Source organism: Bos taurus, chromosome 15 (genome assembly GCF_002263795.3).
Source record: "Bos taurus isolate L1 Dominette 01449 registration number 42190680 breed Hereford chromosome 15, ARS-UCD2.0, whole genome shotgun sequence".
NCBI classification, from domain to species: Eukaryota; Metazoa; Chordata; class Mammalia; order Artiodactyla; family Bovidae; genus Bos; species Bos taurus.
In genome coordinates this window covers 51,947,313-51,966,581 of record NC_037342.1, presented here as the reverse complement: position 1 = coordinate 51,966,581, position 19,269 = coordinate 51,947,313, and the positions used below count along the sequence as shown (strand labels likewise).

The window sequence follows — 19,269 nt, the reverse complement described above, 5'->3', positions numbered from 1 at the left end:
TAGGAAAACCTTTTAACTGGTGTTCTGCCAAAAGTGCCTCAACCTGTGGCGTCTCAGATGAGTGGACAATGAAGCAGGTTTCCGTAAGATAATTAAGGCAACTGTGTGGAATGTGGATTCATTCTTTCTCTACTTCCTGCGGACTTAGCCTTCCCTAGCCCTGCCCCAGGACTAGAAACCAGCTTTACTGGTTCCCTTAGCCTCACAAGTCCCTCCACACTACCCTGAATACTATTTTTTCTCCCCCTCCTGTATGTGGAATATAGTCCTCTCTCTAGCACTGGCCCCTCGACTTACTCAGTGATCCAGGACAAAGAGTGGACCTCCTCTGTACCTTGATGTCTGTGCTTGTAAAATGGAGTGGTCATCATTGCCGTGGTGGGGTATTGTGTGGGTGATTGCTTGGACTTCTCCAGAGGAAGGAGCCAATGTGCACATTTATCAGGGCTTGGTCACATCTGTTGGAAGGTACGTGGGCAAGTTAGTCTGAATTGCCTCTGGTGAGTAGTTTTTCGAAAGTGGAATTGAGAAGAGGGCAGGTTGATCTGACTGCAGACAGAGATGAATATTTTACGTTTGAGCTTTGCTTGTCCAGATTGACTCCGCCGCCCACCCATTATCCTGGCTTACTCACAGAGCCTGAGATTCCCCTCACTTTCCCGCAACAGGACAGCTAAGCTGAGGCTGCTTTAGAGTTTTCAATGATGCCAGGAGAGACAGCCTTGCTGACTGTTCGAGGGTCAGAACATTGACCTGAGGGGAGGTTCAGCAGAGGGGAGAAGTATGCTCAGCCCTCAGAACCGTCAGCACGGCTGCCAGACTGACGTGGGTGTGTGGTAGCCTAGGGCGGAAGTGTCATTGCTGCCCCAGCAAAGTTTCTCATATCAGTAGCATGAGAAAAATGTCAAAAGCAGCAGAGCATTGCTACCCAGGTGAAATGTGAAGTTGCCCTCCCCTGCCTCTCCACCTCTGAACCTGCTCCTTCTCTGTCAAGCTCCCTTGCTGTAGCCCGATCCTCCACAGAGCCTTCTCTGCAACCTGTCCTCTGCTGCTCCTTTGAATGTTCTCTAAATCTTAGCCCTTTATATGGTTATTTGAACTCTGATCTGCTCATATGTCTTTTCTTTCCTCGTGAGCTGACAGTTCTATGTGCAGGCTGTGACCTATGCCACCTTGGATTCCTCACTGAGCTGGGGGACTTATATTCATTTTGTTTGCAGTCGAGGAGAATTTCATGAGTGCCAGACTTGCCCTATATTTGCAGCCTGATGTGTGGGAACTCAGCTTAAAGGCTGTCTACCATTCACTCAGATGCAGCATTGCTACCTTCAGCTCTATCTTCTGTTCCGGTGCTTTCACCAAAAAGCAAGGAGGAGCATTTGCTGAGGGGCAGGGCCAGGTAGAAGGGAAGGAACTATTCAGGGGCCTTCTCATCTGCTCTTGGGATCCAAACACCGCCCAGTAAGCATTTTTGATTTCACAGAATCTCAGTACTGTGAAGCCATCTAGTCCTGCCTCTGCTGTCACACCGGTCCCCACCCCTGCATTTCAAGTTTTGAACCTTTATGTTCTGGGGCTTCCCAGGTGGCTCAGTGGATAAAGAATCTACCTACAGTGCAGGAGTTGCGAGAGACGTGAGTTCGATCCCTGGGTCAGGAAGATCCCCTGAAGGAAGGGCATAGCAACCTGCTCCAGTATTCTTGCCTGGAGAATGCCATGGACAGAGGAGCCTGGCAGGCTGCAGTCCATAAATCACAAGAGTCGGACACGACTGAAGCAGCTGAGCATGCATGCACCTTGGTGTTCAGCTTTCCAGGATGATGCTCATGTTCAGCATTCTAGATCAGTGGCAGCACACTTTTTCTGACAAGTGCCAGATAGTAACCATTTTAAAGCTTTGTGGGCCAGTTGGTCTCAGTTGTGGCTATTTAGCTTGGCCATTGTAGCATAGAACATAATACACAAATGAGTGTACATGGATGTGTTCCAATAAAACTTTATTTACAAAAGTTGGCAGCAGGCTGGATTTGGCCCATAGGCTGTAGTTTGCCAACTTTGTTTTAGATATTTTCTTTTTTCTCTCCTTCCTTTCTCTTTTCCTCCCTCCCTCCCTCCCTCCCATCCTCTCTCCTATCCTTCCTCCCTCCTTCCCTCCCTTCCTTGCTTCCTTCTCTTTCTTTGCCTTTTTAATCAACCTCCTTTGAATTTTTTTAACTCTTGTGCTAGCCAGCCTACATTCTAGGTAGGTAGGCAACAGAAATATTGGAACAGACTAATATATCTCTCATGAAATGCAGACTGAAATATTAACTATCTCTTAATTTATATGATCTGCAAATTTAGTGAATAGGCTTTCTATGGACTCATTTACTTATTCAAAAGTAATTTTAAAAATTTAATTGATTATTTTCCTATCTAGCAGGGACTGGTCTCAGCACTGTAAGACAAGCAAGGTCCCTGCCATCATGCACTTCATGTGCCAGTCTTTGATTACAGTGTTTATAAGGACTCTATTAAGTACAGAGCCCTGGAACTCATTCATGATCAGGACAATTTAGAAGCATTATTCAACAGTCAGAATTGTAAATCCTCCAAACTTCTTTCTTTTCTAGCCTCCATTTCTCCCATCTTGTCCACAAAATTGTAGGAGATTCTCTCAGATTTATTGCTGAAATAAAGACATGTTTAACATTTGTCTTAATTTGTTGCATAGGAATCCTTGCCCAGCAAGATGTTAGGTTATTCTGGCATGGTTTTGTATTATCCCTAGCAAACCCACACTGGTGCCCAGTAATCACCTAAGTGTTTCAGAACCATTAAATATAAATAAATTCTAGATTTAAGCAATAACTATCAACAATCATTCATAAGTTCACTGCTCTGTGGCTTGAAAGATCTAACTCATAGCTTTTTCTCCATTTTGAATTCCAGGCTGCCTTTGCTGGCTGTGGTTTTCTGGCAGTTCCTCTGATTTCCCTGGTGTGTCAGTGTGGATGTACTCTGCACTTGGACTTCATGTGCTCTGCTTTCTGACTCGGAACCTGGAGAGTGACGGTCCTTTATAATCATCTCAGAGTTCTCCTCTCCTTACTAGCCTAAGCCTTTAGCTCCTTGATAAACATACTTTTCTTTCCTTTTCCCATTTAGAAATATCTCATTCATTCATCCATTCAACCAGTATTTATTGATTGCCTACTGTATGCAAGTCACTGTACCCAGCTCAGGGTCATTTTCACTGAGGAAGTAGACAAAAACAAGAGTCTTGGTTTTTGGGTTTTTTTTTTTTTATTGGATTGACTTTTTCATGGGAAACTACCTGACCTGGGGATATGTGAGGAGGTTAAGGAGAAGAGTTACAAGCCCCTTGCCCAGAGTGTGTGCAGGCGAATTCATAGGAAAGTTCTTCAGTATTGGAACATAGAGTCAGTGCCATCTAGTTCACTAAATTTCTAATAGATATTTCTGTGGGGCTCAGCCTGTGGTCAGTACTGAAGGGAAGTGTTGAGTTACAGTTTGACTTTGGCAAGACCTCCCTAAACCCCTGTAATATATCCCTTGTCTACTTTTTCAGTATTATTATGAAGTTGAAGAGATGTGATGTGTGAATCATAAAGTATTCTACAGTTACAACTGCTTATTAATTTGGTTCATTTATAATTGAGCATGTACTTCCTGAGTGCCAGGCACTCTGCCAGATGCTGGGAATAAATTAAAAGGAATATATATGATCTAGTCCCTCAATATATATGATCTGCTCTCTCAGTCAAGTAATAAGACAGACCTATGAACAGGCATCCCAGTGCAGACTGATAAATGCAAAGGTAGATGGATGTACAAAGGATATAGGTAGCACTTGTATAGGTAGTGATGCCCTCTTCCTGAGGGCAGACTGGTGTCTGGGAAGTGTCACAGGGTAAGTGACTTTGAATTGAGTCTTAAGGTTGAGTCAGAGACTGCCAGGCAGGCTAACCAGGATGGACTTTCCAGGCAGAAGGAACAACACATGCAGAGATAAGGGCTAAGTGATAGCAGGTAGAATCATCTGCCACAGTACTTAGAACAGCTAGAAGTAAGACCATAGGGGGAGGCAGGGTTCTACGTGGGAAGGACCCTGTAAGGCAATTCTAGGGAGCTCATAGTGTTTTCTAAAGGCCACTGAAGGATTTCAAGTAGAGGAATGCTCAGTTTACATTAGCAGTTTAGATGGACCATTCTTATGAGATGGGAATGAATTGGAGAGGAGAGGTTAGCAATGGTTCTTAATGTTTTGATCCCTTTGAGAACTGGTTGAGAAACCATGGTCCTCTCCCTCAAAATGCACTTCTCACTTCTGGGGATTTCTAAAAGAAATATTTGGGAGTGGAGAGAAATAGATATTTGAAAAAGGAGGATATTGAGTACTCCATGGAATGTGGGAATTGATGGAAAAGGAGGCACCTGTCACCTTGGTTTCTGCTTTGGATGAACCATTGGATGAGTGGGTCTGCAGTTCAAAGACATCTGGCAGCATTTGCTTGGTAGTTAAAATAATGAATGTGACTGAAACTGCTTGAGGAAAGGGGTTAAAGCAAAGGGATAGGAGGACAAGTCCCTCATTCAGGATACCAGCATTTAAGGTGTTGGGAGGAGGAACGAGGATCCAGGCAAGGAGACTGAAAGGTATTGGAGAAGTTGCGTGGTTTTCTTCTCTCAGAGAGGTGCTCTGTGTCTGTCCTGCCTGCTCAGAATGGGCAGAGCCTAGAGAGAAAAGAAACCTCTTTGTTGCTGAGGCTTTGCTATCAGCTGCCTCCTTCACCATTCCTGGTGAACTGCTTCTCCTGTTTGGTATTTCTCTAGCAAGAAGCCTGCTCAGCTGGCATGTTACAGTGTCTTCCACTCTTGTCAGTGTTGGTGTTTCAGGGTAGAGAGCAGGGCTGTTGGTGCAGGTGTTAGTGCAATAAGGCTGTTGGCCTCATTGGCTGACTGTTCTGTTCTCTTCAGCTCTCGGAATGTCATCTTCAGAGGCACAGTGAGGCTTCAGAGCCAGGAAGTTATGGTTCACTTAAGCTCTGCAACCAGTCATGGGACCTTAAGCCACTTGAATTTTGGTTTTCTCATCTATAACATAGGGATGACAATACCCATCCTAAAGAGTCATTTGAATGACTAGAAATAATCACATGTAAAGCACAGTAGCATATGATGAAGAACTTCTCTGTGGAGTTGGGTCTTTGCTCAATGAAAGGCAGGAAATTTGCCATAGAGGTACTGAGCAACTCACCACTCATGGGGTACTGACAGAGGCTGGCTGGCTGGCTGCCCATCAGGGATTCTGTAAAGGGTCATTAGATTATATTGCTTCCAGGTTCCTGTCAGCCATGTGATTTCCAAGGTTCTGGAAACTTTAGGCTTATCTTCAGAGCAAGTAATGTACTTTGAAGTAGGATTTGAGCCAGGCTTTGGATAGTGGAGAGAGGAGAAAAAAAGAAAAGATATTCTAAGCAGGGATCACGCTTGAGCAAAGGCACAGAGGGGACACATGAAGGGGAGCTTGGAGATCACAGCTACTTCTCTACCACTTCATCCCCTGATTCTGACCACATTCTATGCGGTGCCTTGAGCCCCACTCTAGGAGAGTCCCACTTGTAGCTGGCTGCTGGGTGTGGGCCCCAATCCTCAGGTGGAGGAGGCAGTAAATTAGTGGTAACAGTAAACAAGTCACCCAGTCAGGGATGCCCCTGGCTGCTTGTAAGTAACTGTTATAAACCTTGGGTGTCTGGGGCTGTCAAAAATGCACGCGAGCACTCTGAGCGCCTCTCATATACACAATTAAAACAATAAAACACGGCAGAAACGTAGCCAGAGCAGGCTGTAAATCAGCTTCTCTTCTCAGCTCCAAGTGGCGGCTAAATAAAGATGAGTTGTGCAGAAGCTGGGTTGGCACAGGGCCCTTCCTGGGATAGGGGCCTGCTTTGCCCCGCTGGACCTGCCAAGGCCAACCCTAACCCCACCCCCAGCCCGGGTGGCTCTCTTCCCATAGCTCCAAGGGCTGCAGGTCCTGGCCTGCTCCAGCTGACCTCCCCATCTCTGTGTCTTCAGATGGGGGACAGGACGATGCAAGCTGGCACATCACAAACCAGTGGACAAGTGCCCTGGAGTTCAGGAGATGGCTAGGAGTCCCCACTGGCGGTAATGGAACTGCTCTCTATAATATTTTTCCCTCTCCCCAGAACATTGCTAAGGAGTAGTCTTACCTTAGCTCATCTATTCAATATAAGTTAACACCCAGCACCCACTGCATGCCCAGCCCTACCCAGGCACAGCAGAGAGAATCTGTGCCCTTGGAGACAAATTGAAATGGGAATAATAATGGTTCCAAGGACATAACGGAGAAGGCAGTGGCACCCCACTCCAGTACTCCTGCCTGGAAAATCCCATGGACGGAGGAGCCTGGTAGGCTGCAGTCCATGGGGTCACTAAGAGTCGGACACGACTGAAGTGACTTAGCAGTAAGGACATAAGAATCACCTGTCTCAGAGTCCAAAGAGTGGCTTGGCCATCACCTGTGTGACCTTGGGCAATTCTCTATATCTCTGAGCCCTGATTTTCTCATCTATAGAGAATAAGATTTTTTACACCCTAGATGTAGTGTGTCAAAAACAGATTCCTGCCCCATTCCCAGATCCTGAGATTTTAATTCAGTGTGTCTGGGGTTGGACCTGAAATTTTGCATTTCTAACAGGCTCGCACTCTTTGAGTAGGTGATCTAGGCTATTTATGCTTGAACTGCTTTAAAAAAATTCATCTGGACCTTCTCCCTGGAAGAGACTCTTTTTTTCACTTGAAGTTTCATTCTTAGAGAGTCTGTGTGCTTAAGCATGGTATTATGGGTGTACAGAACACTTAATAGCTGTGACACCTAGGGCAATTTTCTGTACCTCTTAGAGGCTCTGTCTCCTTATATGTAAAATAAACATTAGTGGGAGAGTTAGAAGTAGTATGTTTATCCTTAGCCTAAAACCTAGAACATAGAAGGAATTCCATTAATGTAAATTTCTGTTTTTATATCATCATCATTATCGTCATCATACTCTTATAAAACTTCATTCAGTGTCTCTGACACAGTCTTCCAGTGCTTCAGTATCTCTACCACAGCCTTCAGCGGTAGCAAACTGTTATCTGTGAAGAGCTAAACATTATCTTCGAGTTCAAGGGATGGCTTGGCCATCACCGGTGTGACCTTGGGCAATTCTCTTTATCTCTCTGAGCCTTGATTGTCTCTTCTGTAGAGAATAATATATTCTATACCATAGGCTTATTACGAAGATCAAATTAAAATACTTACTAAATACTTGAGAAAATACAAGGTATCATACACATATAAGGTGCTGGCAATAATAATAATAAAGATTGATGACATGACCAAGATTATGTTTGACAAGGGTCCAGTCAGAGATGCTGATAACAAGGACTATCAGAGCTCAAAGAAGAGAATCTGTCTGAAGCTTCAGGAAATAAAATGGTATTTGAGCCTTGAAGTATAAGAAGGTTTTATAGAGCAACTGAGTTTTATAGCAACTGAGTATAAATTGTGTATAATCAGAGAAGTGTGTGAGCTTCCCTGATGGCTCAGCTAGTAAAGAATCCACTGCAGTGTGGGAAACCTGGGTTCAATCTCTGGCTTGGGAAGATCCCCTGGAGAAGGGAACAGCTACCCCACTCCAGTATTCTGGCCTGGAGAATTCTGTGGACTGTATAGTCCACGGGGTCGCAAAGAGTCGGACATGACTGAGCGACTTTCACTTTCACTTTTTCAGAGAAGGGCCTATGTTATGTCCAGAATTTTCAGAGGTGGGAAATGGAAAAAATATATTTCGGGGCAGCAAGTAAATTTGTTAGGGTGAAGCATCCATACAGCAGAAGATTCATTTTAGAGGGTAATGAGCAGTAAAGGTGCTGCTTTAAAGTGAGTAGGCTGGGGCCAGATCCAGATGCTTGGAGTTAACCTCTTAGGCAGAGAGGAGCCTTGCAGGTCCTAGAGAAGAGGGTACTACAGGAACTGACTCCTTCCACAGTGGAGAAGCAGGGGGAAAGTGATGGTAATAAGATGTGATGATAATAGCTGCAGCAGCAGGTTACATTTATTGGTACTTAATTTATTGCATGCTCACAGCAACCCTGTGACGTAGGCACTGAGGGAAACTGAGGCAGAGAGATGATGTCAAATGCCAGCAGAACCATCTCATGCTCTCTAGAGAACCCAGCACCAACGTCAGCCAATATGTGCCCCACACTTGGCTCAAAACCTCTGATTTGTCCAAAGTCTTGGAAAATTTGGGAATCTGCCAGGCCAAAAGCTATTTGGGCAAGTTATTATTTTTAATAACGTCCCTGCCTCTTCCTCATCATTGTCAGAGCCTTGTCACACCTTCAGCACCAGTGGTTCTACATGTCATTTCTCAGCAGTGTCAGCCCCCGTAGAGTCACTCAAATGGACAATGCACTATCTATCCTTTAGGCCTTTTGGCCAACTTCAGGATTAAGTATAGCAGCTAGTTAGGTTAATTGTTTCCATCCTTTTAGCCCTCCACATCTATATATATGTTTGACTAGGAGGAGATAGACTAGTTGACATGTTTTATTAAAAATAATAAATTTGATGCATTTATAAAAATAAGGCAAAAATGGGATGGGGTGGCAAAGAACTATAGTCTTGTGATTTTTAACTGATTTACATATTTTGTATATAAATGTTTTTTCATCAAAAGTTCCAAATCAGGGGTGGGTCCCACACACCACGCAAAATATATTAGAGACATTTATATGGATAGCAGGAAGGGAGACAGAGAGCTGAAATTTTCCAGGCACCCAGTGATTGATGGGGGCTGAGGCTCCCCCTGACGCTTTATTGAGTTTCCGATGATTATCTCTCGCTGAGACATTTTTTACAGATGACGGTCGAGCTGTCACAATGGACCATGGGGGAAAAAAAACCAACAATAATAACACTTTAATCTTTTTACTGCACTGCTCCCTAGTATCTCAGATTCATCTTCCCTGACGCACGCAGTTCATTATTCTGCCCCTCCCTGGATGGGAAATAAAGGGAAATAAATATATATGTAGACACACTTACCCACATACATACACACACACCGAGTGTATATAAGAGACCACCCCAGAACCAGAGAGATGCAGAATTTATTGTTCTTTTTGCAAATGTTGAGGTTTATTAGTAGAGATGCTGGGTTGGCTTGGAATTGGCTATTAATTACAGCATTTTGTATTTGTTTTTTATTGCAAGTTTTTAGCATCTTGAAGAAAAGGCAGAAGAGAGGCAAGCAGGTGTAGAAATGAGGAGCACACAGGGACCAAGTTTGGCCAACTGAGTAGCACAGCTGGCAAAGAGGACAGGCTCCTTCCTCGTATTGTGGCCCTGCCCAGAGGAGCCCCAGACCTGGAAGAACCCTGCTTTGGTCAGGATCAGCGTAGGAGCAGGGGGATGGGAGATGGTGAGCCCAGGGTAATTATAGGACAAATCACAGGGCTCTGGATACCAGGGAGGATTAGGAGAGATGGGAAGTGGTGGAAATGTTGGTGGGTCTTTGCTGCTGCTGCTGTTAAGTCGCTTCAGTCATGTCTGACTCTGTGTGACCCCAGAGATGGCAGCCCCCCACACTCCCCCGTCCCTGGGATTCTCTAGGCTAGAACACCAGAGTGGGTTGCCATTTCCTTCTCCATGGTGGGTCTCTAGCTAACAGTATAACAGATAACAGTAACAGATTCCTAAGAGTTTGCCCATGTTTAGATTTTGGTTATGTGCAGGTGAGACGTGGGCTCTGGAAAGCTCTACCTGAGTCTGTGGTCAGATGAATGTCGTAGGCCAGAGAAGATGCCACACTGACTGTCTGGGGTCACAGGCAGAGTCAGCAACCTTTCATCTTAAGGTTCCAGGCTGACCTTCCTGCTCTCCCCCTTCTCTTCCTTGGGATGAGAGAAGATGGGCTTGGGGGTCCCTCTATGGGAAGGCTGCCCTTGACGTGTCTCCAGTAGAGTAAATGCTAGCTCAGTCTTCTCTTTAATTCATCAAACCTTTCTGACCTTCTGCTATGTGTTGGGTCTCATGTTACACTATGATTAGGTATAATGAGGTAAACAGGGTCCTGTTCTTAAGGAGAAATCTTCTAGTCTGTGGGCAGGGAGCATGGTGTTTGTGAGAACCATTTTTAAGTGGGGTCTAACCCTCCAGCCACAGACCAGCCTAGATGACCATTCTCTAGATGAAGGGCAAAGAGACCTGTAAGACACAGGGTCTTTCAAGATCCTCTTTTCTACTTGGAGAGACGTATTTATGGAACACCTGCAATGCTCAAGAGTGTATGCATGAAACAGTCTGAAAATACAAAAGATTATGTAAGAGAAAATGTTAACCAATTTGATGTGGACTGCACAATACTAGAAGGCAGAGAGGAGAGGGAGATCAGTGAAAATCAGACTTCTTGAGTTGTAAAGAATGGGTAAAACATTTATCTCCTTTTGTAGATAAACAAAAGGAAGAAATAGTGAAGCTGTGGTATAGAGAACAAAGTAACAGCCTTGGAGGTAAACAAACTAGCTTGGTTATTGACTGCCACCATGACCAGAAATAAGCTACATAACCTCTCTAAGTGCCAACTTCTTTTACTAAATAAGAATGATGACAGCCTAGTGTGATTCTTTCAAGGAAAATAGTTGTAAAGTTCCTCACACAGTACCTGGCACATAGTAAGTGCTCAGTAAATGGAGGCCATTATTTTCTTATTACTCCGAGTTTTAAACACACACACACACGACTCTTAGTCCTGGGATATTAGCCTTCAGAACTCACCTGTGACCCTCCACTAAGTATAAAATGGGCTCTCTGCAATGAGCCTTACCTATCCTACAGTGTTACCATAAGAGGTGGTTCTGGCCGTGGTTAGAGTGGCATCAGAAAGAGGAGAGGGGGACCGCATTGGTGGTACAGTAGTTAAGAATCCACCTGCCAGTGCAGGAGACATGGGTTCGATCCTGTTCTGAGAAGATCCTACACGCCGTGGAACAGCTAAGCCTGTGCGCCACAACTGCTGAGCCCCTGCTCTAGAGCCTGTGAGCTGCACCTGCTGAGCACACGAGCTACAACTGCTGAAGCCCATATACCCTAGAGCCTGTGCCCTGCAGCAAGAGAGGCTGCCACAGAGAGAAGCCTGAGCACTACAAGGAGGAATAGCCACTGCTCGCTGCAACTAGAGAAAGCCCACACACAGCAACAAAGGCCTAGTGTAACCAAAAATAAATATGGTAAATACATAAATTTTTTAAAAAGAAGAGGAAAGGGCACAAGAATAAATTTATTACCATGTATTGCACCTTAAAATGGCAACCCATTCCAGTATTCTTGCCTGGAGAATCCCATGGACAGAAGGAGTCTGGCGGGGTACAGTCCATGGGGTCGCAAAGAGTCGGACAGGACTGAGCGACTTCATACACACACACAGTACATGCCAGGCAATGTGCTCAGTTCCTTACACTTTTTAATAGAACAGCTTTATTGAGTAATTTACATACCACATAGTTTACTCATTTAAAGTGTGTAATTTTGTGGTTTATAGTATATTCACAAGAATTGTGCTGCTCTTACCACAATTTTAGAACATTTTCATCGCCCCATAAAGAAACCTCATACCCGTTATCAGTCATTCTGCACTTCTCTTAACGCTCTCTAGCTCTACACAACCAGTAATCTACTTTCTGTTTCCATAGATTTACAATTCATATAAATGGAATCATGCAATATGTGATCTTTTGTAGCTGAATTCTTTTTGACTTGTTTTCAGGGTTCGTCCGTGTTGTAGCATGTATCAATACTTCATTCCTCTTCATAGCTGAATAATATTCTATTGATGGCTATACCACATTTAGTTTATCCAGTTATCAATTGAGAGACATTTTGGTTGTTTTGACTTTTGACTATCATGAATAATGCTGCTGTGAATGTTTTTGTACCAATTTTTGTGTGAACATAGTGTTTTTTATTTTCTTGGGTGTATATCTAGGGTTGCTGGCTCATATAGTAACTCAGTACTTAGCCTTTTGAAGAACTACAAGACTGTTTTCCAAAGTGACAGCACCATTTACATTTCCATCAGTCATGCGTGAGGGGTCCAGGTTCTCAACATCCTCAGCAGCACTTGTTACTTCCTGTCTTTTTTACTTTAACCATTCTAGTGGATGTGATGTGGTATCTCATGGTTTTGATTTGCATTTCCCTGATGACTGATGATGTTGAGCATCTTTTCATGTGCTTTTAGGCCATTTGTATATCTTCTTTGGAGAAATACTTTCTCAGATTCTTTTTCCATTTTTAAATTGGTTTTGCTGTTCAGTCTTGTGAGGTAGGGTGATGATATCTATCTTGCAGATGAGAAAACAGATTCTCAAAGATGTTAATCTGATCAAAGTTGTACAGTGAGTTTTGCTTACCAGTCTGACTGACTCTGACCTTTATGCTCTTTCTGATACATAGTGCTGCCTACTGAGGATCCCTGGTAGGATCCTTTCATGGTGGTGGGGAGTTCTCACTAGCAGGAAGGGAGGAGTTAACAGTTTATTTAGAGACATTAGGACCAGGTAGGAGAGCCTCTGAAAGTCAACAGGGGAATGTGGATATATTACAGGTTACAGAACAGGGGAGGATATTTTAGTTTGAAAATTACATGTTAGTTTGTACCGTTTCCTAGGTATAGTCACTTCCTGCACCCTTCACTGTATCACATCATTTCAATGTTCACAGCAATACAATCTATAGATATTAGTGCTCCCATTTTATCAGGGAGAAATTTGAAGCTCAGAGGTCTGGAATAATTTTCCAGCATCACCAAAGTTTAGAATCCAGGTCTTTCCACCTCAGTATTCTGAGCTCTTCCCTTTCAGTGATACTTCGTAAAAGATTCTTTCAGTGTTACTTGCAGCATTTGTAAGCTCTTCAGGGCAGGGCCTCTTTATTGCCATGGCCCAGCCCATGGAAAGTATGCAATACTTTGCTGGATAAACAAGGAAACAGACTAGAATATATGGTACAGGAAGACCTAATTTAAGTTGGATTTTGGCAGGGAGAGGCAGTTTGAGTGAGACATTAGAGGTCTCCAGTATCCCAAGACTTGGTGTCTTAGGGGGCTTTGCTTTAACTTTCTACACATGGGATTTGGGAAGAACATTCTGGTGCCCAGACATCCTTGGCTTCCCTAGAGTGGAATCAGGCATTTGGAAATGGGATGGGTTTGGCCAGCCTTGCATCTTTTTTGTGATTATGGTTTCAGTGTGTCTGCCCTCTGATGCCCTCTCGCAACACCTACAGTCTTACTTGGGTTTCTCTTTCCTTGGACTTGGGGTATCTCTTCATGGCTGCTCCAGCAAAGCGCAGCCGCTGCTCCTTACCTTGGACGAGGGGTATCTCCTCACCGCCGCCCCTCCTGACCTTGAATGTGGAGTAGCTCCTCTCGGCCCTCCGCTTCTTGGACGTGGGGTTGCTCCTCCCAGCTGCTGCCCCTGGCCTCGGGCGTGGGGTTGCTCCTCCCAGCCGCTGCCCCGGGCCTCGGGCGTGGGGTAGCTCCTCCCGGCTGCCATCCCTGAGAGTTAGAATGCGAAGGGCCCTCAGAGACTAGTCCAGTGCTTCTTACAAGTTACCCACATGATTCTCATGCCACTAAAGTTTATGAACCATGGATGTGAGAAACACTCCTCACTTTAAACATAAGGAATCTGGGACATGGAAGGATTGAAATACATAGCAAGTTTAGTGGAAACCATTTTTAAATCCAATTCACTTTTCTCCTGGTCTTTTGTTCTTACTGTTCCCCATGCTGCTTAATTTGTCAACAAAAACTGTTGCCTGCCTATAGCTTTCAGAACAGAGTCCAAACCCCTTTCAGGATCAGGCCTCTGTCTGCCTGGGCAACCTCATCTGCGCCCATTGCTCCACCCGCCTTCATTCAGCATTCCAGGTTCATTGGAGAACCAGTTTCTTGTACAGACAGGTAATGCAATTTCATCCACTGTCATTTGCAAACACCACTTCCTTTCCTGGAATGCTCTTCTCTACCTCGTCCTCCAGACAGTTTCTGCCTGGGGAGATTCCTCCCCAAGCCGCCTGACATGTGTCCGTCTTTGCTGCCACCAGACCGTGTGCACACATGACTCTCATAACATTCACTGTGCTGAGGTGCTCAGTGGTGGCATGCTCCAGGGCAGGGGGTGAATGAGGGCTCCTCTGTGCTCATGGCTGAAGCTGCATGAAATACTGAAGTGATGCTGGGTGGGATACATATAAAAAATGTTATGAACTAGTTTCTGTCATCCATGAGGAAACTGGGGAGTCAGAAGGGAAATTATAACACAAAAAGGTATTACACAAAGTGTTGTAGACAATAAACAAACAAGTAGTAAAGTAGTAAATAGATACACGCGATCAGCATGACAGGCTTCCAGAGCAGAGCTGGGGGGACAGGACCTCCTGGAAGATAAGGCCTTGAATTGGACTTTGAAGAACAGGGAGGGCTTAGAGAGGAAGGAGAGCCATCCAGGCTGGGCAAGGGAATGAAAAGCCTTTCCTGCCCCAGGAACAGTGATCCAGTGCAAGGAGTCCCCCTCTTGACCCATCCCCTGGCTAAAAACAAGCACAACAGTGCCCGCAGAAGCTGAGGAGGCAGCTTGGTGATACACTAGGAGTGAGGATTTGGCAAGGTAGTAGATACAGAACACCTCATGGGAAGGAAGCTGAGAGCCCAGAGGCTTCCTCCTGGAGACTCTCAATAAGAACTTAGCTTAGTCCCTGAGCTTCATGCCAGGTGGGCTGATGCTGGGGTATGTGAGGATTGAGCCTGTGGGCACTGGCAGAAGCTGTGCAATATGGAAGATGGAGCCAGGCCGGCTCAGGACCGATTAGCCATCTGAGTTGGGCAGGCCACCCAGCCTCTTTACTTCTGTCTCCTCCTCTGTTCAATAGAATAGTACTTGACCTGTCTGTCTTAGGCTGACCTGGGGTGAGGGGACAATTGCCTTGAAGTGCTCTCTAAACCCTTAAGTGCTGCACAAATGTAAGGGTTCTCCTCATGTTCATCAGGTTAGTCGTAAAGGTTCCCCCTCATGGAGATATGCTCCTATTTTTAAAGGCACTCCATGGCAGTAGATGACATGAGTTCCTGGGTGTGGCACGTTGCCTTTCCTCCTCACAAGGCAATGATAGTAAAGCTTTTGTTACTGGGAGACCACTCATTTTGCCTCACTTAGCTTTTTTCAAAGTCTCCTCCAATAGACTTAGCAATGTGAGGACAAGAACCATGTGTGATTCACTTTTGTATCCCCAGTGCTGACCCCGGGGGAGGAAGCAGCATTACTACATGTTTGTAATATTTTTTAAAATCTGTTATCAGATTTGATTCTCATTTAATATTCAAATTATTGCTTGTCATGCCCATTTTACAGGTAGAAGACCTTAGTAAGTAGCAGATCTAAGATTTCAGGACTGTGTGAGTCCTTTACCTTTGATTACTGTTTCTCATCATGTGAGGCAGTGATTTGGGGGCAGAGGGGCGTTGTCTTGTTTTGTTTTGCAGTTTCAGCAGTGCTAGCCCACTCCAGTGTTCTTGCCTGGAGAATCCCAGGGACGGGGGAGCCTGGTGGGCTGCCGTCTATGGGGTCACACAGAGTCGGACACGACTGAAGCGACTTAGCAGCAGCAGCAGCAGCAGCAGCTAGTGGTCAAGCTATAGGGAGGGCTTTGGGGACCCCTTTCACCTCTCCTGACTCCTTGACACTGCTGAGTGCAGGAAATCCTGCTGTGTGTACATCAGCTGCACACCTGCCAAGGCCCCCAGGCTGACCCTGGCCACAGCACCCCAGCATAGACTTTGCACCTCAAAAGGCAGAGGTGGGAACAGAAGGATGACAAAGTAATACTGTGTCATTCTCTCTGTGGCCACAGGGGTGAAGGGACAGGGATGGCTGGCCTGGAGGGGAAGCAGGAGCTTGAGCCCATCTCCCCCTGTGCTGGAGATGGGCTGGTGGATGTCTTTGTTGGGAAGGGGATGGTTCACTGGCTGAGGACCAGCTGTACACACTGGGCCTCAAAAGACCACCGTGGTGGCCAGCTGGTGAGCTGGCCCTGAATGAGTCACTTTAGCTTCTGTGGGTTTGCTTCCTCTTTCTCCACAAGAGCAAGTAAGAATGTGAGGGCGTATGCTGCACACACCTCCTCTTTCCCACCTTTAGACACTTTTTTTTTCTGATAGAGATCTAATGATCTGGGGGTTTCAGTAAGATCTCCTGGGACAGGGCTTCTAAAGCTGGGTGACAAGGGGAAAAGAGCTTACTGCTAAGAACACAAAATGGGTCTAGCCAACCTGGACAGGGTCCTAGTTCCACCACTGACTGGCTGTGCACCTGGCTCTATTTCAGCTTCCCCATCTGTAAAATGGGGAGAGTGAACTTCCACCTCACAGGGTCGTTCTGAAGTAAATAAGTAAAGGGAATGCTTTATATGTTGTTACGCACTGTTCAGTTCCAGAGTGTTCCATGGAACACCAGTGCTGCAGGATTTTAACGGGGTGGGTGGAGAGGCTGCCAAACATAAAACTGCTGAGTAATAACCAAATTAGGGCTTCTCTGGTGGCTCAGTGGTAAAGAATAGACCTGCCAATGCAGGAGATGTGGGTTCGATCCCTGGGTCAGGAAGACCCCCTAGAGAAGGAAATGGTATCCCACTCTAATGTTCTTGCCTGGGAAAATCCCATGGACAGAGGAGCCTGGTGGGCTACAATCCATGTGGTCACAAAAGACATAGCAACTAAACACCACCATCAAATTAAATAGATGGTTCTTACTCAGAACTGTGCCTCTTGGAGGGGAAAAGTGTATGCAGAAATTCCCAGACCTTTTATTGTAGAGAGAGTACACTTTTGGAAGCATAAGACTAGACAGTAGGGATAATAACTGACAGTGGCTAAGACGTACTCTTAGGTCCTGTTCCAAGCCCCTTTACTCACAGTGTCTCATTTAATCCTTATGATATCCCATGAGAGAACATGTTAATCATCTCTACTTACAGGTAAAGAAACTTGGCACAGAGAGGTTAAGTAAGTTACCCAAGATTACACAGTCAGTAAAGTGAGAACTGGGACCCAAACACAAGTGATCTGGCTCCAGAGCTCACTTATTTAACAGCTATACTCTCCTTCCTCCATTAAATACTGTTGGCTGGTGGTATTATTATTATTCCAAAACAAGGTAATAGTAGGGCCTTAATTATGTATTATGTATGCATTTGCTGATTCAACAAGTGTTTGTCAAGCATATATTTATGGCCAGACACTGGGGGTATAACTGTGGGGAAGACAGTCACACTTCCTTTCCTCATTGTGCTTTTGGTTTAGTGGGTAACATAGTCAGGTAATCAGGTGATTGCAATGGAATGGGTAATATATACTGTAATTGGGAGATGCCTGAAGTGCTAGGGAAGCTCTTGGGAGGAATAACTACCTCAAACTTAGCAAGAATCACTGGAGGAAGTGACTTTTAATCAGAGGCCTAAAAGTGAATTGAAGTTAGTCAATTGATGGCGTGAGAGAGAGGGAAATGTTCCAGGCAGTGGAATAGTATTTGCAAAAGCTCAGAGGCTAGAAAGAGCATTAGGAAGGAGATGGTGAGATGAGACCTCAGAGGGGAGCAAGGACTCTCTTCATAGACATTCCTTATTAGCTGGGCTGTGACACTGCCACTATGCTGATGTTTGTCCCTGAACCAAATAGCCCAGCTGTGCCCCTTGAGTTCTTGTGCTTTTTATGGTAAGCATCCCATGTATAACTCTGTCTCACACTTATGATTTGTCCGTTCAGTGGTCTGATTCTTGCATCAGATGTTAACTTCTTAGAGTCAAGAAGGGTGTCTTGTTCATTAGTATATCTCCAGAAGCTTCCACCATGCATGGTGTTCATTAAGAATACAATTTGAATGGATGATATCTTTTCTTTGTAAAATGGGTTATACCCTTCCTGCTTTCTTGAACCAACTATCCCTTTTCCTCATGTTCATCACTGTATCTAGCAGTTAATGTCCTGTGTGGCAATTCAGTGGTGCCCTACTGGCTCTTGAGGTACTGTACTCTCTGGCTTCCTCTTTCAGGTTTTTGTTGTACTGTTATTTTCCCTCCCCGCCTGGTGAGCTCTGGACTGTGATCCACATACTTGATTCTGAAAACTTCTTCCCAGCCTTCTAGTTTGCTTCGTCTAATCTGCAGTAGGCTGGAAACAAAATCCCTTGCCATGATTTGATAAGACTGTTCTCAACTAAGAGTTTGAGTTAATCTTTGAGTTAGGTCCTAAAGTTAGGTCCTGCATGAGAAACATGCAGATACCATTGTACATTGGACATATATATTAGCTAATCAGAGGCCTTCTTCCTGTTTACCCTACTCCAGGAAAGGTCAGATAACACTCCAGGGGTGGGGGTCATCAGTTGGGAGAGCCTCTGGTGCAGAAGAGCTGATGGACCACTCATTCACCAGACCATAAGGAAGTATGGTCTGTTCTCCAGTTACATACTCCAACAACTTCATTTTGACCAAACATTTGAAATACTACCACCTAAGCCATTTTACCTGGGTGTTATCTACAAACCTCAGGCCGATCTCTGTTAGGGCAGGTTCCATAGAGAGTATGCTGGCACCTTCACTTGAGCAGGGAAAGAAGAGAGAGTGTAAGCCAAGGCTAGGACCAGAACATCTGGGCTCTGATTCCTTCATTTGCAAAATGAGGGTGAAAGCATGATGTGATGGGGAAATAGCGTGAGGACTCAGATTAGACCTGGGCTCTAATCCTCATGCAACCACTTATTAACTGTATAACCTCTGTACTTTAGCTTTCTCATTTATAAAACGAGAATTATAATGCCTGTTTCCCTGGTGGCTCAGTCAGTAAAGAATCTGCCTGCAATGCAGGAGACCAAGGTTCAATCCCTGGATTGGGAAGATCCCCTGGAGAAGAAAATGGCAACCCACTCCAGTATTCTTCTCTGGAGAATCCCATGGACAGAGGAGCCTGGCGGGCTACATCCATGGGGTCATAAGGAATCAAACATGATTGAGCGGCTAAGCAACAAGCACTATATAAAGTAGTTAGGGGAATTACATAGATTGTGTGAAATGACCATGTCAGCCAAAGAGCAGAGAAGGTCAGTTGTTGTTCTTCAGTTGTTCATTTGTGTCCAGCTCTTTGCGAC

The 19,269-nt window shown here is 45.0% G+C and overlaps 1 protein-coding gene across 2 annotated transcripts in view; it reads left to right on the top strand.

Annotated features, from left to right (window-relative positions):
- The window catches only part of CLPB (caseinolytic mitochondrial matrix peptidase chaperone subunit B), a 142,252-nt gene that overhangs the window by 56,380 nt on the left and 66,603 nt on the right, over nt 1-19,269 (top strand). Inside the window, exon 5 of one of the 2 annotated variants that reach the window (XM_005216185.5) lies at nt 6,079-6,168. Within the exon in view, the coding sequence (XP_005216242.1) occupies nt 6,079-6,168 (90 nt within the window). 2 annotated transcript variants of the gene reach the window in all.